We start from the raw sequence: 25063 nt of genomic DNA on the forward strand, positions 1-25063 counted from the left end.
TGAAAAAACTCGTTTTTTTATCATGGGCAGCGCAATAGCGCTGCCTAAGCAAAGAACGATGTGGGCACAATGTATTATTTATTTATTTCTGTTTTTTTTTCTTTTAGACCAGGGCACTTCGTATCGAAGGAGTTGTCGTAGATACTTTGAAAAGGGCTCATTTGATTGGAAATTGGAAAGGCTTGTGCCCTTTTTAATAGCCGAAAGTGATTGGAGGGCAACTTAACACCCCTTCCACGCCCACCATTTCCCCAAACACATCCAATCAAAATTTTGAGATAGCCATTTTGTTCAACGTAGTTGAAAAATCCGGAAATTATGTCTTACTGAGGATGATCCCCCTCCCCCCCCCCCCCCGAGCCCTAAGGGCAAGTGTTGTAAGTTATGCCCTGGGGGCATATAATGCTTTTTATAGAAAGCGTTGTAGAAACTTCAAAAAGGGCTCATTTGATTAGAAATTGAAAGAGCTAGTGGTATTTTTAATAGTCAAAAGGGATTGGAGAGCAACTAACCCCCCTCTCACGCCCACCATTTCCCCAAACACATACAATCAAACTTTTGAGATTGCCATTTTGAGAGCCATTTTGTTCAGTGTTGTTGAAATGTCCAGAAATTATGTCTGAGGATGGCAAAGCCCCCAGGGCAAAGGCTGTAAGTTATGCCCTGGGAGTATATAAGGCTTTTTATTGAAAGTGTTGTCTAATTTGTACTTTACAGAAAAAAATTCAAAAGAAAGTGCATTGTCAGTATAATATAAATATGCTGACATTTATTCCTTAAAATCTTGATTAATTTTTGATTTCTTAAAGGTATAAAAGTGAAAACATTTAAAAGAAATTTTTTTCAGTAAAGTATAAATTATATTCTGGCTTTTAGAAAGTGTAGAGGTTTTGAACCCTACTCATATTGATTTCTGCTCATTTTTAGTTTGACTCTGTTATTTACATTAATTTCTGTTCGTTTTGGGATAAATTTATTTATTGATACTGATTTGTGGAAGTTGTATGCTTGGTAGGTTATTTGATTCTATTTTTGTTCATTTTTAATGATTTGACAAATTAGAATTCTTATGGAAATGTTTGTTCAAACCATGGCTGACAAAACTAAAAAGACCTTTGTAGATTTTTTCTTATGCTCTCCAGTTTTTATTGGTTTGTTAGTCTTCTCTACAGGAAAAATATGGTAACAAATTGAGAGTTGCATATTTTTGTTATGTAAAAATTATTATTTTTTTGTACTCTGCAGTGTTGTTCTTCTGTCTTTATCGTGGGTAATGAACAAATAAAAAATAAAACGAATGCTGCAAAAAATTCCTCTTAAATTCCTTGCTTTCTGCAGTTATAATTTACACCTTTGATTTTGGCTATTTTGTGAAGATTGTTCCTTTAACTGAAATAATGCATGAAGGCTTTTTTTTCTCATAAAACATGATCACAATGCTGTAAGATAAAAAGTTTATTATTATGATCAATGCTCCACATTTTGAGTCGATGTTTTGCAGTTTTAAAGCAAGTTTCGGGAGTTTTTGCCGATTTTTTAGAAGTTCATATTTCTGGTACATTAATGACATTTACTTCGAGCAATAAAAAATTACTTGATGACATCACAAATGTGAAAATAATAAATTTTCCAAATCCACAATGTGTGAACTTTAAAATCGGATATTTCTACTGTAACTTGGGCTATTTTTATTCGAAGTCAAAATCTTTTAACTGTCCAATCACTGGTACATATCTTAGATTTATTTATGAAAGTTTCAATCGTATACCACAACGTTTATCCAAGCTCGTCAAAGGTCAGTGCTCATTATAGAGAGAATGGGTAGTGGTCGATACTTTAAAAAAATCTTCCTGGGGTATATTTTAGGCCGAGGCCCATTCCTGGAAGTTTCATTGTCCTAACTCAACTACTTTTCAAGATAGGAAAAAGATTCTTATCTAGACCTATAACAATAACGAAAGAGAAATGTCATTTGATTTCCCATTCAACACTCTTTACAAATGTAGGGTTCACTGCTGTAACAATTGCATCCCATACCTCTTCCCGAATGGGGCCAGATATAGCCCTAGACTATGTACAAAAGCTCAGTGATTCTGTTGGTTTTCAGCATTTTTATTTTTTTTTTTGTATTTATTTGTCATCAACAGTTGGCTCATTATGTGAAAAATACTCATTTGAAAAAAAAACCAGCAAAATCATTAAGCTAGGCATTTAACCTAGGGCTTTATCTGGCCAAAAGTGTGAGACAAGCAAAGATTTGAAAGTTTTAATTGGCTATTAGAGTATGGCCATTTTTGACAAAGAAAGGCTTGCAGCTTCAGCTAGTTTTTGTGCCTGTTCATGCAAAATCAAATAAATGATTAGTTTTTATTTGGGAGTTAAAAATTAGGTGTTAAAGCATGGCCATCTTTGCCAATGGTGAGTTTGCAACATTTGACAGCCCATGTACTCATTGTTGGTGCCTGATGGTTTTCATCTCTATTGTGGAGATTGGTGTCTAAGCAAAAATGGCAGAGCACATTCTGAAACAGGGGAGAGAGGTTAGATAATTGCATTAAGTAGGCTACATATTACCACTTTCTACAGTGTATTTGAGGCTAAGAAAAGTTCGTTCAGGAGCCAAATTGTTCTTACCATCAAATAAATCAAAACCAAATGATATATTTTACGGTTTAGGGTAAAGTCACCTTAAGCTTTTAAACTTGGCACATTTTTAAGAGTGGCAACTTTAATTGGGTGTCAGGAACTAGAAAATAAAGTTAATTTTAAACTGAAACGAAGTATTGTGAGACCATCTTTAAGAAACATGCCATCATTTCTCTTGAATAATTCTATTCACCATTTCTCTTCTTAGGACAAGCCTTTTCAAAAGTGTTGCGAGGCTCTCAACTGCAAAATTTAATCAAGTTTAAGCGATAAAGCCGAAGTGTTGCTTCTTTTATTTTCAGAGTTGCTTCTGATCTGCAACAGTTTTTGTTACATAGCCAATCAGTGGTTGTTGTTCACACTCCACATTGTATAGGTGATGTTATAAGAAATTTGTTAAAATTTACATGAAAAGTACAAACAAATCTATCCCTTCTCTCTGAGAAAAATCCTTCAGTATTTAGCACCCTCCCCCTTCTGGACCAAATTTCTGGTTATACCATGAACTTATTTATCTATGTGTTATAGGTATGACAAGATGAGTTTTTCATTTAAACGTCCAGTTTTTGTGTCCAATGGCATGCCAACTCAACAGAGTCCCAATCCAGTTAAGGATGAAGAGTGGGGTGATCTTGATGATGATATTATGGAAACTTTTGTGATGGCTGCAACTCAAATTGAAAAGGCAGCTGAAAATAGGTTGACAGAACAGATAACTTGCACAAGTACACAATCTACTGCGAGTAATCATAGGGCAATAAAAGAATGGTCACATATTTCACCAATAAAGCTAAACAGCTTTAAGGAAGACAAAGCAGAGAAACTACAGAAGCTCTTAAAGGATAGAGAGGCGGAACTGATTTTATTGAAGGAAGAACTTGCTCAGAAAAATACCAGACTTTCTGAAGTAAAAGAAGAGCTAACAAAGCAAAATGTTGGACAAAAGCGGCATTATGACCATTTAGTTATGGATAAAGAGAATGAACTGAGAATGCTGAAAACCCAACTCCATTTTAAGGTAATTTCTGCCCCTGTAGTGGGTTCTAACTTCAGATATTAAATTTAAAGAAGTTTTTGCAAGATTATCAGTTCACTGAACGTATTTTGGGTTACTATTACTTACTATTGTCATAGTAAGAAGCTTATATCTCTTATCTCTTAAGCTTTGCTTTTGAACAAAAATTTTCCCTCCATGGACTGCAAATAAACCAACGCATAGTTTTGTCAATCCTAGCAGAACACGATATACGTAAAACCACAAATGAATTGGCAACTCAAAAGGTTTGGCATCAAAAGCATATATCCAGACTGAAAGGCTGGGCTCACGTCCCTTTTTTTCTTGACTATCAAGAGTTTAGGCTTGCGGATGACAAGCTGACTTTTCGGCAGAAAGTGTATCGTGTTTTGACAAATAATTTGCATTGATAAATTATAGATTCTCAGAAAAGAAAGCTTATTATGCCAAGTGTCTAAAAGCATGTAGATGCCTTAAATACCCAAGATGCCATAAATAAGGCTTTAAATAGGTTTGAGAATTTATAATAAGAAAATAAGTTTTTGCAAAATATATCTGCTTTTGTAAATTGTAAAAACACTGTCATTACTAAACATTCTCAGTCAAAAGTCTCTTAAGTGAGATTACAGATGCATAAAAAATTATACATCCTTGAACTAATGTAACATGTTTTTTGTGTTATATCTAACTTTTTGCTGTATCTTAATGTTTTCAAACCATCTTTTTCTTATTTTCCCTTTCCTTTCAATGCCTTTAGATATGATTATGATAAGACTTCAATAAACTTTGACTGTTTAAAATATTTGATATAAGCGAGATACTTGCTCTCACTAATTCTCGAAAACATTATTGGTGGGACTTCACTCGATTCTGCAATTCTGACTGTTCAAAGAAAAGTTTTAACTCTTAAATTTCCGAATTAATTTCCGGTTTCTCAAAGTCATGTGTAACATAGAGTTTAACTGTTAAATGAAAACATACTATGGACATTTTTTTCTCTATGATTATCCTTTAAGCTTCTTGAGAATTAAGACTGTTCTTTGTACCTTTCATTTGTACCAGGTTTTGGCTGTTTAGCAATTTTCCACTTAAACTTTGACTTTCGTATCTTACAAGAACACGAAATAAGAAGAAATGTATACTTTATTGCTAGCAACACCTTCTCAGTTGATAACTTGTGCCAAGAACAACTCTGAGCATATCTGCTATCTATTTAGTCCCATTATTCAATCTTTTAATTTTGTATGAAATTTCTTTTCTGTATAATTCGTTGGTTAAAGTCAACAGTCATGCGTTTTTTTTTTATCAGTAATGATATGTGACGCCATCACGACGCATACAAAAAAAAAAAACTCTGATCACTTTATTGGACCCTCCCTTAGTCCCCCTCCCACCCCATGGGAATGTTTGTATATGATATTTTGCTTCTGAAAGTATGCTAATATACATACATTACAGGAAGCTGATGTTCGGACGCTTGAACAAAGATGTCAAAAGCTCGAATCTATTACAGGTACAGGAAACACTCAAGTACCACAGAGAGTGCAAAGGAGACAGTCTGGATTTGATTATTTGGAAAAGTATTTCTTTTTTTTATTTGTCAAAAGGACGAGGTGACTAAATGTCCATCTAAGCAATTATTATTTGTAGTTATTTACATCTATACAATAGTCCAGTATCTCACTGAATTTATATAATTCTTATAGTTCTACTGACGCCCAGTCTCTACTTTCCAGCCCCCACCCAAAGGTTTGAAGGTAGGAAGATATATTTTTATCTATCTCGCCAAACGAGCAATAATTGTATAGAAGTACACACGTAATTTTTTTTCTAAGAAACGGTACTATACTAATTTCTTGCATACCACCATTTTCGGTGAGAAACAACGGTCTAGATAGGTCGCGATTTTGAGAAAACTCAATTCCCCCTCTGAGCCCCTTAATATTTTTCATAAATCGTCTAGATTGAAATTGTAGGCCCCTTAAGCTGGCAAGTACGTATGAGAGGACTTCAGTCCCCCCTCCCGAAATATCACGTTTGTTTTATTTTCTAGTATTTTCTGATACTTCTCATAGAGTAAGGGATTAATGTTAGTTACTGACCTAGACATGACTTGTTATCTGTTTGCAATGATTTTTCGGCCTGTAATTACCCGATTGGATTACCAGTATAGTATTAACAAGCTTCCGGTCCAGCTTCTCACCCTCTGTCAAGCAATCTTTGAGTTAACTGTTAGTTTGAAAGATCATCTGATTGTGATCCTTCTGTAGCCTCTTGGGATTCGTGCAACCAAATCCAATCAGATTACCTCCTACAACCAAATGTTACTAAAGATTGGGTCAGTGTGAAAATGTTGAAAAAACAACAGTCTGTTCCAGCTTTGGGGTAAAAAACGACGGATTAATGAGGGTGAATGGGAAAAAAAGTGAAAATAATGATCTTGTGATCGTTGCCATTGCGACTGAACCTTCGAATTTAGCACAAGAACCAATACCAAGGTATCGGTTCTTGGAGGTAGTGGCAGAGAAACGTAACAAAATAAACACTGACGTTGAGTTTGACATTGGAACCTTTTCTGAAAGAAGGGGTTCGGCTTCCCATGAAACAAAGTATAACTTACAGAAATGTATTTTAAACCAAACAAGGACTATGCTTTCCCAGTTCATGTCACATGCTAAAAAAACAACGAAGTGTATAGTTAGCTGGATGGATAAGTACGCTTGGCTACTATTTCCTGCAGCTAAAGAAGTTTGTTTCTGAAAATATTATACTTTGTTTAGTCTACTGTTACAATACCGTTATGTGGACAGGAAAGGACTTGCTCTGCGTGGGGGCGAAGATTCGGGAAATTGAGCTTTGTGGAACCTGTAAAAGATGATACAAATTTTGGAACTTTGCTCCACTATCGGCTTAAAGATGATCCCACAGTGAAAAAAATGTTTGAGAAAATTTAGGGGAATACCCAGTACTGTAGCCCCAGGACTTTGAACAAACTGGTTGATGTCTGTGGACAGCTAATTACTACAAAGATTATTGATAAAATGAAATCGGTGTCAGGGACATCTTGGGGTTCAATTTCTAGACTGCGAATTTTTTCAGATCAGGGAAGAGTTTCTCGATTTTGATGTTATTGAGGAATTGCGACGTGAAAGCCTTGGTCAATTTATCCTAAGTAGAATTGGGAAACTTGGTCTCGATATGAAACTATGCAGGGGGCAAGGGTTTGATGGTAAAGATGAACAGACATTTGTCATGCGCACAGGTTTTTATCTTGAACAAATATCCACTCGTAAAGTATGTTCCCTGTGTTGCACACTCCTTCAATTTTGTTTTGACGGACTCGAGCCAGACAGTTTATATTAAGCACTGTAAAAATGTTATTCGTGAAACAGTAAGTTTCTTTCAATTTAGTGTGAAGTGCTTCTTGAAATCTTACACTGAAGTCAATCTCAAAGGATTATTCGGAGCTCGATGGGTTGAAAGACCCGATATGAAACAGATATCAAAGCAGCTAGTTATTCCAATTTTTAAGACCCTATAAAACATAGAGACCAATAATAATAATAATAATGAATTATTTATTACCCACTATGAACAAAAAGAAGTGGAGAACATCAAAACCAAAAAAACAAGACAGCAAACTTGCACACTTAACAATTATTTACATAAAACGACGTAAATTATGGTGCGCAGTAAGACCTGCAGATTCCGACAGTTTTCCCGCAAGCACAGTCACTTTTTCCCGTAAATCAGGGAGGCCGAATCGCGATATTAGATGCTGGTTCCGGAACCACGGAGGGAGGCACAGAAGGTACCAAGAAAATTTAAAATAATAAGTCCTGAGAGATTTGAGATCTTTAGGCTTCAGAATTGGAATAAACCCAGATAAAAATAAGAATAGAATGATCACAAAATGAAGAATATAATTTCCCAAGCGCTATTCTATTGTACCTCCCTCTATTTGCAACGATTTTTAAATATCCTATCCGAATGGGTCTTTTTTGCATTAGAAACTCAAAACCGAAGTGTTTTGAGGTTATTAGTAATGTGAAGACCAAGTCACCGAAGAGAAGAGACACAGGGAATAGAGGAAAAACCGCAGTTAAGAGGAAGACTGGCACTCGAATTAAACGAAATATATTCGCACTTATCAACGTTCAGCATAAGCCCAGTCCGTCTGAACTGGTCTGAGATCCAGCCGACAGAATGTGAGAGCCCAGCAAATGTCTATCGTGTGCGGAGTATGGAGTGTATCGTGGCCCTTATTGTGATGGATTTTTTTTTCTGGTGTGCACTCTGAATTTGTCTAAGCTGCTGCAGTCAGAAAACATCGATATGGCCATGTGTATTCACCGCGTCGAAAGTGTGACAGAAATGTTGTGAGCTATACGAAATAAGGCAGAGGAGAAGTTCGTTGGTTGTTTTCTGAAATAACCTCCATATGCCAAAAATTGGAAATCACCGATGCCAACCCACGAAATAGAAATGACGTCAACATCCCACTTGATATCCCGGCAGAAAAGCACAGAGAATTCGATTATCGAGTTTCCATTTCTCCACCCCCCCCCCATTAGTGGACCAACTCATACAATCACAATTGAATTCACTTGAATTTCAATTCACAAAGCCATTCTGAAAGGTTTCAGCATAATCCTGCCATCTTTTTCTGTAAAATAGCCTCCTGGCGATATAAAAGAAGTGATCAAGTTAAATGCCTCAGGTCTAACAAGCTAGGAGTCTACTGTGAAGGCTGAGCTTCAACCAAGGCGGGCCAAGTTGCTGAAAGTAGATCTCAGTCTTTCTAAAGACGGCAGTCCAGAGTCTGGCTAGGTTTGAACGTGGAATTTTCCACGAAAATGTCACTCTACATTTTCTATGGCATTCATACTTCTGCAGCATGTGTTGAGAAGTCATTTTCTTCAATTAAAACGCTAAAAACCTATCTCCCCAGCCAAATTGTTGAGGTTCAACTAAATGGCTGGGTACTTTTGAATGTCCATTGAGATGTTTCTATTTCAGTGGAAGAGATTATTGAAAAGTTTGCTCTTAGGTCCGCTTCTGTGTTGTAATTTTCAACATTAATTGAGTTTCCATTTCTTGATATGCGTGCTTTCAGTTTTTGTAGACATTACATGATATCATGTGCATTTTGTCTGCTGTTTGAAAGATCTACCCCCCCCCCCCCCCACCCTCCCGAAACATATTCCCGCGTGCGTGCCTCCCCTGAATTTTGAAAGCCTTGCGCATTAGTAGGAGGAGTTTCAAAAAGCTATTTTTTTTTTTGACAAATAAGCTGATTCTTAGCTCTTAGTGAAAAACAATCCCGTCTACAACCTGTGAAGTAAGCTTCAAATTCTTAATTGCTTCGTATTAAATGTTACGCATTGCGGCAGAAAAATTACAATACTATTTTGTATACCAGGGACCGAACTTCGCTCGGTGATAATTTTTTGTTTAACAAGACTTTTCGTAATAAGATAATTTTTCGTTTTCCGGTGTGAATAAAAACGAACTATATAGGTCAAGACTTTGGGAAAATTTGATTTGCGCCTTAATCAATTTTGGGAAAACTTTTTTTTATATGAGTGACGACACAAATACCCACACGTTCTATATTTTTTAATGAGGATACAAAAAGGTATTTTTTTAAGTATAGGGAGGAGGGGGAGTTTTTCCAATGAAAATACCAAGAAGGTTTTTTTCTAAATCTAAGAGAGACAATTACTGGCTTTCAATTGGCGCCCAGCAAAGAATGTGTTGATGCCGGTCTAAAACGTGTTCCATGAGTACTAAGTTCATACATGCATGAAATTCCAATATCCGCTTTTGTTTGTTAGTAAGCTGTGGACATAGGTAATGGCTTCTGCCCGCCTCTTTTGGAGCTTCGCTAGAACTCGCATGACACATAAGATCAGAAGTATAGTTCAGACTGTCATTTTTACAACAAATATTGTGATAATCCATATTATTTCCTGCACGAGTTATGATTATTTTATGTGTATATCTTGATGGAAATCGATCGCTACTTCGTAACCTCTTACCAGGACCGATTCTTCATCTAAAAGTCCTTTCTTTGCCTTCTTCAGTAAGTAAACATGCACGGAAGTATTGATATTATAGTGGAACAGCCTATCTATCAGCAGTTATGAAAAGACGAATTCAAGTCCTTCAATGTCTGCCCAAAATAACGATTGTCTTTGCTTGAGTAGTATGAAAGGCACAGCTTCATCTGCTTTCTCCCAATTTGAAGAAACTCCACATGGTTTTTGAGCATAGCTTGAAAAAGATGAAAGATTTCTAAAAAGAAAAAAAAAGATTTTCAGCAGCTGAGTGACTATAGAGAAGAAGAGGGGCTTTTCAAGTATCTCAAATAAAGATTTGCAGCAGTAATATCAATTGGGGGTGGCGGAGGATGCATCCCCCATAGATTTCGGCAAATACCTTTTTTGATTGGGGTATATTTATTGGAAAATTGGAAAAAAGCGATGAATTCCCCCCCCCCCCTCCCCTGCCGCTTAGATTTTGAAAAATATATTTCCTCTTTTTTTTGCGAATAGGTTCCACTGTGTTGTAGCAGCGAGAGATTAACAAAATGTCTGGTCATCAGGTGATGGGAAAGTTATGTGCCTGTTGAATTAGAGCCCCCGCTAAATTTTTGTGAATTGGCGCCACTGTGTTGTAGCAGAGAAGTGATAAGTAAAACGTCTGGTCATCAGGGGAGGGGAATATGATATACCGGTTGAAATAGGGAGCTGAGAATTTTATTATGTGTACTTAGCCTGAGAGCTTTATTAATTATGCTGGTTTCTCTGAAGAGCTTTTTTTGCATGGATTTAAAAAAGAACATAGCAATAAATTGGACGTCACAAAACATAAAGTGGCACATCCCACTTTGTTTTGTAATGGGTTAACACAAAATTATCAAGGGAATGAACAATGACTAACTCTTTTAGAATCCTCTGCTGGTCTACAATTCTCCAAAATGAGCTTGGCTTTGTTGCCAAGTGCTTATCTCTATCAAAGAAAGACTGGAAGAAAGACCAAGAAAATTTCCCGAAAAAAGTTTTTCAAAGAAAAGTAAAAATCCATATTAAACTTAAGATGAGCAGAAATATAGTCCAATAACAATTCAAAATTAAAACGGTTAAACTTCAATTGACCATTTTAATTATAATGCACCAATCATCTTGTTAGGAAAATGTTTAAGTATATTTTGTGTTTAGTTATTCATATTCATTGTTATATTTCCAAAGAAATACAAGTATTAACGTCGCCAAAAATGAGTTTTGCTTCGTCATGATAAAAGTTTTAATTATGCTCTATATATTTGTTATAGGCAGCATCTAATATTGGTATTTTGCTACTGTTAATGTATTGGTTTTGTTTTTTGTAGGCAGGCTTTTGATACGTCGAAACGACTAAAGCCAAGTTTTTTGTCTGCTAGTGTCCAAACTGACGGCCCTTTACCAAAACCGAGAAGAAAAACAACCGGTAATTTACTACTTCTTCTATTTCTAATTCGCTCCTTTTTCTTGAAGTTTCAACTTAATATAGAAAACTAATTAATCATATAGAGAAAGGATTTCCCGTATTCTACGTAACAGTGCTATGGATTTAGGGGCAAGGTCTCCAACAGGAGAAGGCTGTTAGAGCAAAATGTTTTAAAATTTGGAGAGCTACGATATTTAGGGTATACGTTTTATGGCACTTTGTTTTCAAAACTTACAACTACTGGGAAATTCATATGCAGGCTTGCCCACCTCCTCGCCGATGAATAATTTCTTTGGGCACCTTTATTCAGGAGTGGAATACTAAGGTATTTTTTTTATAGGTGTGTGAGTAGGAATAAGTAGTAGATAGGTACATTAGTTGCTCTTCATTTCTAATATTTTATCCTGACTTTTCTGAAAGATTTAATTGGGAAGTTGTTATGTAACATTTTTGCAAACTAAGATTTATGCCCACGTCTTTAAACTATGCTAGCTCTTTCGACTGCCCTACTCTATTTTCTCTAAATTCGTTTGGTTCTAAACACATTTACTTGACATGCCCAATATCCCTAGAAACATAGTTGTTGGACCGTTCTACTATGCTGAAATAAAGGGCTGTCTCAAAATTTTGACTGGTTGTGTTTGGAAAATGAATGGGCTCGGGAGAAGGGCTGTTTGCCCTCCAATCTCTTTTTACTCTTAAAAAGGGACTCTAGAACTTTTAATTTTGAATCGAATTAGCTCCCTTAAAACTTTCAATGATATGTCTATTATACCTATTATAGAGTGGTGCTGCCTATGATGTTGCTTATATGCCCTTTGAAAACCTCCATGCATATAGTTTTTTCGTTTAATTCAAACTCCCCCTAAACTCTCCTTAAAAGCTTCTCCTTAATATCCTTAGTGTCATGAGTTACAGTAACTGTAGTGATAGTATTAATAGTATACACATAGTGACTTCTGGCTAGTTCAAAAATCGCCAAAACTTACCCTTAAAGGTCTAAATTATTACTATAAGCCGTTCTTGAGATGTTGCTTTGTTACATTTTTGAAAATTCACATGCTTATAGTTTGTTTTTATTTAGATAAACATCCGCCTAAATATTCTTTAAAAGCTTCGCCTTATTACTCTTAACTTGCGTAGTAGCAATAGTTGTAGTAGCATCAGTGGCAGTACCTTTGTTTTCTTCAACATCCCCTTCAACACACGCTGAAAGTTTCAACTTAATACCATCAACCGTTCCTGAAGCATTTCTGATACGTCTTCTTGACAACCTGTGTGGGCATATTGTTTTTCGATTTAGTTCCATAGAGTTTCAATATATTCCAAATTTTTCGCTTTAATCCCCTTAGTTTTAATAGCAGCAGTAGTAGTAGCAGAAGAATTAATAGTAGTAGCCTTTGCTTAAGTGGCAGTAGTAGAAGAAGTAGTAATAATATTAGCAGTAGCAGTAGTATGAGTAGAAGTAGTAGCATTAGGATGCAAATATTTTCTTTTGACTAGGTAAACATCCCCCACAACAAGCCATGTAGTTTCAACTTCAGACACTGAACTGTTCCTAAGATATTGCTTTTACGCCCTTTAGACAACCTGCGTACAGATTGCGTGTTGTGATTCAGTTCACCATCCCCCCTCGAAATTCCTTGAAAATTTCATCTTCATATCAATCGGCATAGTTGTAATAGTAGTCACAGTAATAGAATTGGTATTGCTACTAGTAGTATTAATAGTAATAGCAGTAGTATTAACGTATTTCCTTTTCGTTATTTGAACTTCCCTCTCATCAAGTCCTGGAAGTTTCAATTTAATACAATTGGCCGTTGCTATGCATTGCTGATATGTCCTTTTGATAACCTGTATGTTCATACGCTTCTTGAAATTTTCATCTCAATGCTCTTAGTCTTACAAGTAGTTGCAATAGAAGTAGTAACTGAAGGAAAAGTGGTAGTAAATGTAGCACTGGTTGTAGTATTAGTAATAGCGTGCACATATTCCCTTTTGGTCAGATGATCATCCCCTTTAAGCATACTCTGGCAATTCCAACTTAATACCCAAGTCAATTCTTGAGAAACACTCTTTTGTCAATATACGTGCACATAGGGTCTTTTGATTTGGTTCAAATTTTCCTTCAATATTTTAAATATAGTAGTGTGGAAGTAGTAGTGGTAGCAGTAGTACTAGTCGTAGAATGCAAATATTGCCTTTTTGGTCATCTCCCTTATCATTTCCTGAAAGTTCTAAATTTATATACTGAGTAATTCGTGAGTTACGCCCTTTTGACATTTCGTATGCACATAACGTGTTTTATCTAGTTCAACACTCCACTCAAAATTCTCTGAAAGGCTCACCTGAATGACCTTCGTATTTTTGGAAAATAAAGTTCAAAATACGTACCTTTCTAAATAACACATACTATATGTAAACAATGAACGAATTGCCCTGAAGATTTTGGGGAGGTTGATATCCCTAAAGACATAATTGCTGGGTCTTTCAACTACGAAAACAGCTCTCTTAAAATTTTGATCGGATGTGTTTTGGGGAAGGATAGGTTTGGGGGGAGAGGGGGGAATGGTTGCCTTGCATTCACTTTTGACTCTTAAAAGGGGCACTAGAACTTCCGACTTCGAATCAAATAAGTTATACGATCCGAAGTTTATATGACCACCCGCTCCATAAAAACCTTATATCCGGGTCATAACTTACAACCCTTTCCCTGGACTCTGGGGGGCTGTGTCCACCCTGAAGACATTGTTATATGCTCTTTGAACTTTGAACTCTTTGAAATATCAAATGAGTCTCCTCAAATGTTCACATGACCACTCCTTTCGTAAAAATTTTATATGTCCCCAAGGCATAACTAACAACCCTTGTTCCAGACTCTGGGGGAGGGGGGTGTCAACCCCAAAAGCCTTGTTATGTGATCTTTGGACTGTTTTTGGAACAAATGGCTAACTCAAAATTTTTATCAGGTGCATTTGGGAAAATGCGACGTGTGTGTGGGTAGCCACCCGCCCATCACTTTGACTATTAAAAAGGGCACTAGAACTTCTGATTACCAATCCAATGAGCCCCCACCTAAGTTTATCTGACCTCCCTTTCTGTAAAGACCTCATGTGCCCCCTGGGTATAACTTACATCCCTTGCCCTGAGGGCCGTGGGGGGGGGGGCTGTCATCCCCAAAGACATAGTTCCCGGACCTTTCAACGACGCTGAACAAAATTGCTATATCAAAATTTCGATTGGATATGTTTGGGGAAATAATGGGCGTGGGGGGAGTTGGTGGCCCTTCAATCACTTTCCAATGTAATGAGCCCTTTTCGAAGTTTCTATGACAAGTCCTTCCATACGAAGTACCCTGGTCTAAATAAAGCCCCCAAAGAAATAATAATAATACATTGTACCCACATCACTCTTTACTTAGGCAGCGCTATTGCGCTGCCTATGATAAACAACTGAAAATTACAGAACACTATGGTCATCTTGGGCTGCACTTGGCTTTCAATAATAAAAGTTTCAAGTGTTCAAAACAATTATTTTTGCCATTATCGATGCAACTTTTCCACATAATAAGCTTTTTCATGAACGCTCGAATTTTATCGTGAACTGCAAAAAATATCTTTTCCGTTTGAACCTTGCGAATAAAGATTGAGTTTGTTTAATTTGGAAAACATATCCGCCAAATAAGTGAGCTTGAGAATGAATTCGTCGCCCAGTAAACGTTTAATATATCCAGTTTTTCCTTCCAAGTAAATTGTAACTTCATTGCGCAATGCTGCGAATTGTATCAGTTCTTTTCCCCTGGATAACCAGCGAACTTCTGTATGCAGAAGAAGAGATGTATCATTGCTACATATTTCTTCACACAGTTTTTGAAATAGGCGGGCTTGTAAGGGTTTTGTTTTAATATAATTTACAATTTTCACAGTTGTAACAATTACTGTTTCGAAATCATCGAGTAATGCTCTGGAAACTGGTGCTTCTCTATGAAGGCTACAGTGTATCCACAAAGCACACGGGCTCAAGTTAATCGTGGTTTATTTTTAAAAGAAAATGAAATAAAATAACATAAAAGGCACTGCTCTGTCACACATTGGACGTTGAGACCCATAAATATAAATATTCATCAGTCATGTAGAACGGCTCTCACTTCACTCCCAAGACAACCACATGTTTCCTCCACAATTACTTATTGTTACCTTAAGTATTGGGTTCCCCCCTTCCCCCGGAAGCATGATCACCTCACGTAATTTACCTTCACTTCGAGAAAAGAGTAAAGTTGATTCTTCATACGCTTTTCAAAGACTTTGGAAAATACTAAGAGAATTGGGATGGGTCGGAAGTTGGACGGGTTATCTTGAGGGCCCCTTTTTTGGAACGGGACAATTCGTGCTTTCTTCAGGAGGGATGGAAATACCCCCGTATGTAAAGAGAGGTTTATCAAGTGTTTTAACGGTTTCAACATGGTTAGAAACACTGCTTTCAACACTTTCGTGTGAATTCGGTCGAAACCAGATGCAGATTTACCTTTCAAAGTTTTAATTATAATTGAGACCTCCATGGAAGTTACAGGAAGGACTGCCATTGACTTGACATACGCTGGGCCCAGGAAATTCTTGTAGGATTTGGCTGGGATTGTTGCAGTCTTCGCTGTTTTCTCTCTAATGCTGCTGAAAAAAGTACAAAGTGTTTTTGCAACTTCGGTAGTTCAGTCAGGGTTTTCCCATCAACGGTAATTTCTGTTGGTAGTTGAGGTTTCTGGTCGTTGGGTCGCAGCACTATATTGATGGTCTTCCACACTTTCATTCCATCCTTACCACTTTTAACTAGTTTTTATTAAAGTAGTCTCTTTTGGCTTTTCTTAAAATTGACTGTTGGCGCTTCTTGTAAGATTCATAATTTTCCAGGCTAGCTATACTCGGCACGTTACGGTATTGGCCCCTTGGATTTTCAATTTTGGTGCATCTCAGTAAACTTTCAGTAATCCACGGGTTTATGGGTGCATTTTTTCTTCCACACTTAATTGGTTTTTCTTTAAAACAATGTGCCTTGTATAGAGTTGTAAATATAAAATATATAAAATAAAAATCTTGGAATTTTTCGAAACCTTCATTAGATTTCCTTCACCTAGGTTAAAAATAGACACATTGTCTCTAATTTTGGAAAATGACCTTGCTGCCTTTGATGTCTGGAGAAACGGTGCAGAGGGGGAAATGATTCGACATATCATTGACGATGACTGAAGCTGAGAGTGGAGATAAAGGCCTTTGATGTCTGGAAAACGGTGCAGAGGGGGAAATGATCCGACATATCACTGACGATGACTGAAGCTGAGAGTGGAGATAAATCCGAGAAAATATTGTCTGTTAAAGATTGGCCATGTTGATTAACTCTTGCTGGAATAGTGATTGACGGATAGATGGTAGATCCAGACATGAGTGTTAGAAGGTCTTCGGCGTTATTAGTAAGAGGATGACTCAGGTTGATATTTTAATCGCCCATAATGATCACATCGTGATTCTGTTTTTCTAGCTGTCGGAGTGTTGCCGATAATACAACCATAAAAGAAGAAACAGAACCTGATGAGGATCGGTAAATTTCTCCAATGATAACCTTTCTTTGCGAAGGGAGAGACATTTCGATAAAAAGAGATTCAAAAACACCCTCTATGTTCCTAGTCAGTTGGCTTTTTACATAAACTGGATCTTCGCTCTTTGTATAGATTGCCAATCCTCCATGTCTTGTATCTTTTCTGTGCATACAATTCGAAATGTATCTAGGGATATAAAATAGGCTATCGGTTTTACTGGTCAGGAACGTTTCGCATAGTATAATAACATCAGGCTGAATTTGCCGGCACATGGTCATTAGATCTGTCAGTGACGAACATAATCCTTGACAGTTAAGTTGAATTACATTGAGTTGAGACTCGAGCATTTTTGGGCCATATTAATTATTTGATTATATTTACTTCGAGGAAAATTACCTTTACCAAACAAAGAATAATCTGTTTCATTATTTATTACACGATCAAAAATTTCTTCCAGATTAAAAAAAGATTCTTCTAACTGTTCTAACCCATTTTGGGCTATCGGCAAAGTATTGTACCCCGGGGACAAAGAGAAGGAACTCAAAACTTACCTAAATCTTGTAGAGCAGTACGGTGGCGTCCTGAAGTGAAGCGAAGAGCCGCAAGAAATGAGCACACCCGAATGAACCTGTAATAGAAAACTAGAGCAAACAAACATGAATATATGCAAAACACAAGAAAAATAGGAAAATGAAATATCTTTGGAAAACGCAACAGTCAATTAGGCAAGCGGAAACAGCTTATTGACCAATGACATTCTTACCTATTTCCGTTGTTATAACCTTAAAATCTACCATATAATTATCATGCTTTCACACCTTAATTTAAATTTACCTTATCGACCATAACAGCAGAAAATTGACCAGAAAAAAATCAATCCATGGACACACTCAAATCACTAAGACTTTGTTGAAGAACTCTTGTAACCACACTGCTATTTTTCCCGTACATGGGCCGCGCACCGTCAGTGCATATACCGACAGGGTTCTTTCACGCTAAAGCCTTTTCTTTTATATGGGAATCATTGTATTGAAAATTACCTCAGCAGTTCCACAACTTATTGGCTTGCATAACCAGATATCTTCATGCACGTCGTTCTGCCATATATAACGCACAAAAACAAGCAGTTGAGAAATGCCTTGTACGTCGGTAGACTCTTCTAGTTGTAGAGTTTAATATTTACTACCAACTACTCTTCGGATTAATTCATCTTCCAGCCATTTCTTCGATTCGTCGCGCTATATATATATATATATATATATATATATATATATATATATATATATATATATATATATATATATATATATATATATATATATATATATATATATATATATATATATATATATATATTTCAGGGGGGGGGGGGGGTATGTTTTTGCCTCCCACCTCATGTTTTTTTTTCCAATGACGGGCCTGAGCCTTCGACCCTTGCAATTGTATCCTAACATCGCCTTTCTTTCTTCGCTTTAGTCACTACTGTTACCATTTTGGGACCTTGGCCCTTGTATGCTTGTTATTATGATGTCGAATCCACTTTTTCCTTTTTTGAGAATGTATCCTTTAGGTTCTTATAACCTATATCCATACCCACGGTTCTGAGATTATTTTCACACATTTTCACATTTCTAGCTTGATTTGTTTAGCTTATTTTTTATTGAACACTATTTGAAAAAAAATGAAGTTAAAAATAGAATTATCTGCTGTCTAACATTAATTTCCGTACTAAATGGACGTAATAATAAACAAGGTAAAGTAAAAACACAACAAGCGGCAAAATAGTTCTCTAAACTGCCACTGGGCAGCTAGTGTTTTTTTTTCACATTAAGACAAAGGTACTGATGCATTTCCTTGCGCGTTATCGATAGTTGCCGACTGCTTAACTTTTCGCTTTTTCTGCTTTTGCTTTTTCGCTTTTAACTTTTTGACATCCCGCCATTGAACCTTCCTTATTTTTTCCAAAACATTCTTTGCATCGTTGATGTGAACAATTCCTCCTTGAATTCCAGTTGCCAAAATAGTCTTTCGTTGGTTACTATCCGACCATGCCATCCCGCTAATTGATTGTGATCCTTGCCCCGTTACATTAAAAGGAAAGTGTCTACAGTCCTTTTGTTCGAAGCCTGGTCCAACAGGATTGTCATCAATTGTAAGGCAACCATTATCCCCCTCAACAGTGATTAGGGTTAAACGTACATTTGACGCTTTGCAAAATTTGGCGTGTTTAGCTGGGTTTGTATTGACTGTGCATATGACTTCACCGGCCTCCGTGCCATGTGCTATTACATCATACCAAGGATTATAAGCAGCGGCGAAAACGCCAGAACTTTGTGAACATAGATTCTGTAGGTCAAATCCAACTCCAATGTCAAGGACGTTTGTACCTCGTTCAAAAACGTTCAAATCAGGTTTGTACCTCGTGGAACAATCACCACTTGCAATTATACTTGGCCATTGAATTGGCCATTCCAGATATCTGTTTTCTGTTTTACCAAATTGTGCCAAAGGTGTATTATTTAAACGTACTTCATCCAAATCAAAAATACTCGTAGTCTTGTCGAAGCTGCATGTTGCCAAATACTTTCCATCAAATTCACTGCAGAATTCCACTGAAGCTACTAAACTTGTATGTGCATAAAACGACAATATCGGTAAGATATTTATCTTGTAGCCTGGGATTAGCGTACCGTTCGAAGACAATTTCCAGAGAGCAACTAAGCCATTAGAAAATCCTGCAGCAATTTTGTTGTGTCCTTTCCCCTTGAACCAGCACAAAGATGAGCATTCTGAATTTACATCTGGTACAGTTAGGGTCTTGTTAGGGAAAAATTTGAATATTTGGTTTTCAATCACTGACTTTGGGGAAGGAAGCGCTAATAAGTTCACTTTGGAACCTGATGCACAAGCTAAAATCCCTATGCGGGGCATATCAGACTCCATATTGCCGCCGGAGGGGCACAACGCAATGTCGTTGACTAAATCGGAAGCTACGTGCAATGCGTACTTAAAAGTATTATTTGTCATATCCCATAGCTGTATAAAGCTTTTAGTAAGAACAATTAAGTACTTATCATCTGGAATCCAAGCAAGTTTTCGGATAGGCTCAACACAGTTCAATATATAACCGCTACTGGTAAAAGATTGGATCCTAATTTTCTCATCATTTCGAGCAATACGTACTGGGATTGGTTTTTGTCTATAGCAATCTATTGGCTCTGAATTAGTCCATTCTTGTTGATTTGGAATTAGATCAGGAAAAAGGGGACTTTTTGAATAATTTTCCCTACGAAATGCAATCGTTATATCTGTAGATCTAGTCATAAGACTAGATGGTAAGCATGGGACAGATAACCATTTAATTTGAGTCAATGCATAGACTGCATCGTTGTCTTTCTGTTTACTGTCTGAGTCATTTCTTCCTTTCTTCCTTCCTCTTTGAGTCTTTTCCTTCTTGAGTCTTTTCTGGGGTCTTTGCTTCTCTGGCCACTTTAATCCACTGAAGCCATCCTTTTCACTCAGCGATTCCAGTTCATCATCTGAATTAGTATCAATCAATTCTCTCGCTCGCTTTTTGGTAACTATTTCCTGGTGCTTAGCATAAATTGGTGATGAGACTCTAGTGGATTGACCGATTGTGACTCTTTCTGATGTACTTGTACTTTTAGTAGCGGTAGGTTTTCTACCACGTTTCTTCGGCAGCGATTCCAGTTCATCATCTGAATTAGTATCAATCAATTCTCTCGCTCGCATTTTGGCGACTCTTTCCTGGCGCTTAGCATAAATTGGTGATGAGACTCTAGTGGATTGACCGATTGTGACTCTTTCTGATGTACTTTTACTTTTAGTAGCGGTAGGTTTTCTACCACGTTTCTTCGGCACTGTTGTTTCGTAAAAACTATCCTCGCCTATTGGCAGCTCTAATTTGATATCTAAAGTAGCATCAATTGATTCTCTGTCTCGCTTTTTGACGAATCTTTCATGGTGCTCAGCTGTAATCGGTGCTGTAACTTCAGTAGATTGATTAATTGCGGCTGTCTCTGTAGGACTCAAGCTTTTGGAATCGGCAAGTTCTCTTCCTTGCAACTTATGCTTGCTCTGCTCGGTATAATTTTGGAAATCGCTAGAATTTATTTTTTTCATTGTACTTTGTCACGACCTCTGTTTCTAATTGTTGACGTTTCGTGCGTTGCTAGGATATATAGCTGTTTTAATTGCATGACGTCATATTCCCTGTGACCAAGTTTTTCTCTGTTGTCGTAATAAATCCAGTTTCGCATGACGTCATATAAATTATTTACTCTCGACCTCTACATCCTTGTGGCGGCATCAGCTGCAACCTAGTAAAGAATAAAAGAAACAAAGGATAACATTAAAATAAAATACAATTTTTAACCAAACTGCGTCTCCATATACAAGATTATGTAACTCACGTATCTTTTTACAAGATAATATAATACACACATCTTGTAAAAAGTGGCTTCTCAGTGGTATGATGCAATATTTGAGTAACTTTGCCGTCTGAATCCCTATGGTTTTCCTGCCTTTCTTGGGGCATGCAGGCTTTTTTGTAATAGCAGTAAATTAATTTGATGTATTTCTTTCTAGCTTTAACAGGTTTGTCGCCCATGGAAGTTGATACCGCGAGCCTGAATATTAACCTGTGCCATCTTATGAAAATGGTAAAAATTCGACTGAAGACCAAAACTATGAAATCAGAAGATTTCAAAACATTGCAGGAACAATTAGATAATTTCAATATTTTAAAAGCATCCGGAGAAACAGTGGAAGACTTGTGTACTGTTTATGAAATAGTGTTGCAAAATGTCGAAAGTAGTGAAATGTTCTACAGTTTATATGTGATTTTACAGGGTTATTTTATTAAGAATATGAACAATTTAAAGAAATACCCAAAGCTCGTTAATCTTATTTCAAATGACTGTGTTAATTTCAGTTTTAAATTTGATATTCGCTTACCATTCATCTTACTTTTGAGTTCAGTTTGTACAGAACACGAGGCAGATTGTCAGTATTTTCGAGTTTTAAAAGTCAAAAAGAAAAATTCTGTGTATAAAGTTCTTCTTGCTGAATATATACAAGCAATACAGTTCATTATTGACGAAAATTATGGAGAATGTAGATGTTATGATGAAGCCATTCAACAGCTTTATTATAGTATTGAAGATAATTATTCGAACTATAGATCATCCTTGGCACAAAGTATACATTTTACTTCACCTAATGTGCTAAGTTCGGTGAATTTAAGTTTACATTGTGATGATCCAAGTAAAGTAGAAAACTTGACACTTTTTTGGGCCAAAAAAATTGAATCCATAGTTCCTGTGTTTCGGAAAATTTTATTAAATGGACCTTTGCGTGAGGGAGTAAAGACGTGGGCTGTGTTGGGTTTACACTCTGTGAAAAACTTCCTAGCATTGTTAAATAAGACATCTGGTGAAATTGATGCTTATTTAGAATATTTAAGCAGTACAGAGCAATACAGGAATATCCCTGCTTTGGAAGAAAAAATTTTGAAATTAATTGGAAAAGAGTAGTAGGTTTCTCTTTTGTTTTTGAATGATTGGTTAACATTCGTTGTAATAAGGGATAGTCCTACAGGCTGTAGCTTAGCCCATCCCCTGTCCTATCTACCAATTATTAATTGTAAATTGCTTTAAAACTAAGTGAAATATTAGGAGTTTTGAAATATTGAATAATTCAGTAGACTTACAATAAAAATTTTACTTGACACAGCAGAAATTGAGAGTCCAGGTCTAAGAGTCTTCAATTTTAGCCCTATTTCTAATAGCACCAATTTAAACTCGCGTCTTTTGCGTGATTGTTCAAACCACAAATAAAATGTGAAGATGGGAACGACCTAAGTATGTGATTATAATCTAGCTGATTTCATCGTTTTGTTCTTAACAAAAAGAGATTATCGTTTACCATGATTTATGCTTTATGCCTACCATTTGACTATTTTAAAAACAAGACCAAAATGTCCTACTTTGTAGAAACTGAAATTTCTGTCGAAAAATCAGGATCAACTTATTGTTTTGTCGCTTAGGGTGCGTTTCAGAGCAGTTACACTTGAATGTGACTAAGAGGCAGGGGCGTCCCGAAACTCATTTTATTGGGGGGGGGGGGCGATCTTCATAAATTTTACCGAATCCCAACCTGATTTATGCCGAATTTTCTGCAGAAATCTAGAATTTTGCTAAATTTCTGTCGATTTTGCAAATTTTTCACCGAATGCGCAAACAATTTGGGGGGGGGGTCTCCTCCCTCCCCCCATTCGAAACGTCCCTTCTAACAGGGGAATATCGGAAAGCATCCCTCCCAAATATTTGTCAAAAGGGCTCTCCTTCTTGGAAAAGTCTCATACAAGGGTTGACCTGTGTAAACCTATGAGAGAGATGGGCCTTGATTTCTGTGGCCATTTGTCACTTTCAGCTTCTGAAAAAAAAACTCCAAATTCTACCGACACGAGGCTGGAAGCCGTGTGATCAGAGTTTAGTCTTTGAAATTTTCAGCTTTTCTTCTATTTAAAACATGAAAAATATTGTCTTTTGTTAATGTTATTGAACCGTGTGATAATTGAGTTCTTGAATTAAATGATAATTTCTATCTTTTTTGCGTTGTTTCAGTTTTTGTGTTTCCTTTTTTTTCGCATCACAGTCGATGTTTGACCCTTCAGAAAAGATGTATAATTCAAAAAGAAACAGCTCAATGAGGTTCTAACTTTATCCGAAATTGGGCCTCTATTCTATTTGTAGCTTAGAGGCAATGCCTACTATACTCTTGTGTCCATGCAACTATTCAAACATCTGGATCTTCTCTCAAATAGTTCAAGATCAGGAAAGTGTCATGCCAATATATGTGAAGTCGAATTTTTAAACGTGAAAAAGAAAACATATTTTTAATAGAAAGAAAAAATACACCGTTGGAATAGCCATGGCCGAATCCCTATACAGGAAACTTACAATCCCCTGGCTTGAACAACAAGGAAAATCACTTTTTCGTATGGATAGCTCTAATGTGTCCTTTTTTTCAATCACATATACATACCGTACTCGAGCACATATAAGGATAGTTACTAAGTGTCTTGTGATCCAGATTTTAAGGAAAAATCGACAGAGAAAAACAAAACATCGAGGAGCGCTACCTGAGGATTACCGAAACAAATATAGACAAACAGTCGTCAAGTTGAAACTCTTAGGGACTGTCGAGAGGAATAATGAAGTAAGGAAGAAGACACAACATGCAACGAGGTTTTCAAAACAGCGTATTTGCAACAGCTGAGGGTATAAAGTTGAAACTTTCAGGGAATGTTGAACTAAATCAAAAGACAGTATGTGAACACAGGTTATCAAAGCAGCCTACCTGCAATATCTCAGAGATGGCTATGGGCATTAAGTTGAAACTTTGAGAAAATGTTGAATTGAAAAGTAAAATGGTGTGTCTGCAATGTCTCCAGAACGGCTGAGGGTATTAAGTTGAAACTTTCAGGGAATATTCAATTGGATGTCAAAGTAAAGCAAAAGATGTTATGCGCGTCCAGGTTGTCAAAATGGCACACCTGGTCTATCTGAAGAACAGTAATGGGTTTTAAGTTGAAACCTTTAGGGATTTTTAAAGGGATATTGGACCAATTCGAAACACACTACATGCATAGGATTGAACTGCTATTACTATAAAATTCTTATTTATAAATATTTTTCTCATTTGGATTTTTTTATTTGTTTTACAAGTAATGAAAAAAACTAAGAAAACGCCTCACATGTGTCAGGCTGTCAACCATACAGAACCCAAATTAAATAACACAACACATGCTAATTAATTTTGAAACAATCTGGTAAAGAAAAAATGGAATAGATAGTTATCAAGTAAAAGTTAGTCAGACGAATTTGGATTTGTTCACTTACCTTGTATACATAGGAAAGTGGATGATGCAGCAATTCTTTCTACCTCTGTCTTGCTCTCTTCCTACTTGCTGCTACTAAAGGGCTTCTTTTTTATTTTAACATCTTAGATAATAATAAATGCTAGGTATTAGGGCTCGACCGATATTATCGGGCCGATATGAGGGTCAATGCCTTTATCTGATATCGGGAAAGAAATATCGGTTATCGGCTGATGTACTTTTTTTCATGCACAACTTGTGCAGAAGATGGCATCAGATTTCCCCAGGTAATTTTGCTTGTTCTGTCATTGGGTGTGGAGAAAGCAGCAGAGGTGAGTCAAATGAAATCAAAGTATATTTGTTGTCAATACACCCCTGGTGCACCAGTGTTCTAAATGTATGCTGACTTCAAGAACATACA

The 25063-nt window shown here is 36.6% G+C and overlaps 1 protein-coding gene across 4 annotated transcripts in view; it reads left to right on the top strand.

The window, feature by feature from the left end:
• LOC148946010 (uncharacterized) overlaps nucleotides 1-23366 on the top strand; it is a 65867-nt gene extending 42501 nt beyond the window's left edge. For all 4 annotated transcript variants that reach the window (XM_089097945.1, XM_089097943.1, XM_089097944.1 and 1 more), the window contains exons 2-5: nucleotides 3175-3664; nucleotides 5120-5241; nucleotides 11055-11152; nucleotides 21348-23366. In XM_089097945.1, coding sequence (XP_088954071.1) covers nucleotides 3185-3664; nucleotides 5120-5241; nucleotides 11055-11152; nucleotides 21348-22294 — 1647 coding nt within the window. In that variant the 5' untranslated portion in view covers nucleotides 3175-3184 and the 3' untranslated portion in view covers nucleotides 22295-23366. The remainder of the gene's footprint in view (nucleotides 1-3174; nucleotides 3665-5119; nucleotides 5242-11054; nucleotides 11153-21347) is intronic.
• The last annotated feature ends 1697 nt before the right edge of the window (nucleotides 23367-25063 follow it).

This window comes from Artemia sp. Qi Xiang Cuo, chromosome 12 (assembly GCF_049724085.1).
Source record: "Artemia sp. Qi Xiang Cuo chromosome 12, ASM4972408v1, whole genome shotgun sequence".
Taxonomy (NCBI): domain Eukaryota; kingdom Metazoa; phylum Arthropoda; class Branchiopoda; order Anostraca; family Artemiidae; genus Artemia; species Artemia sp. Qi Xiang Cuo.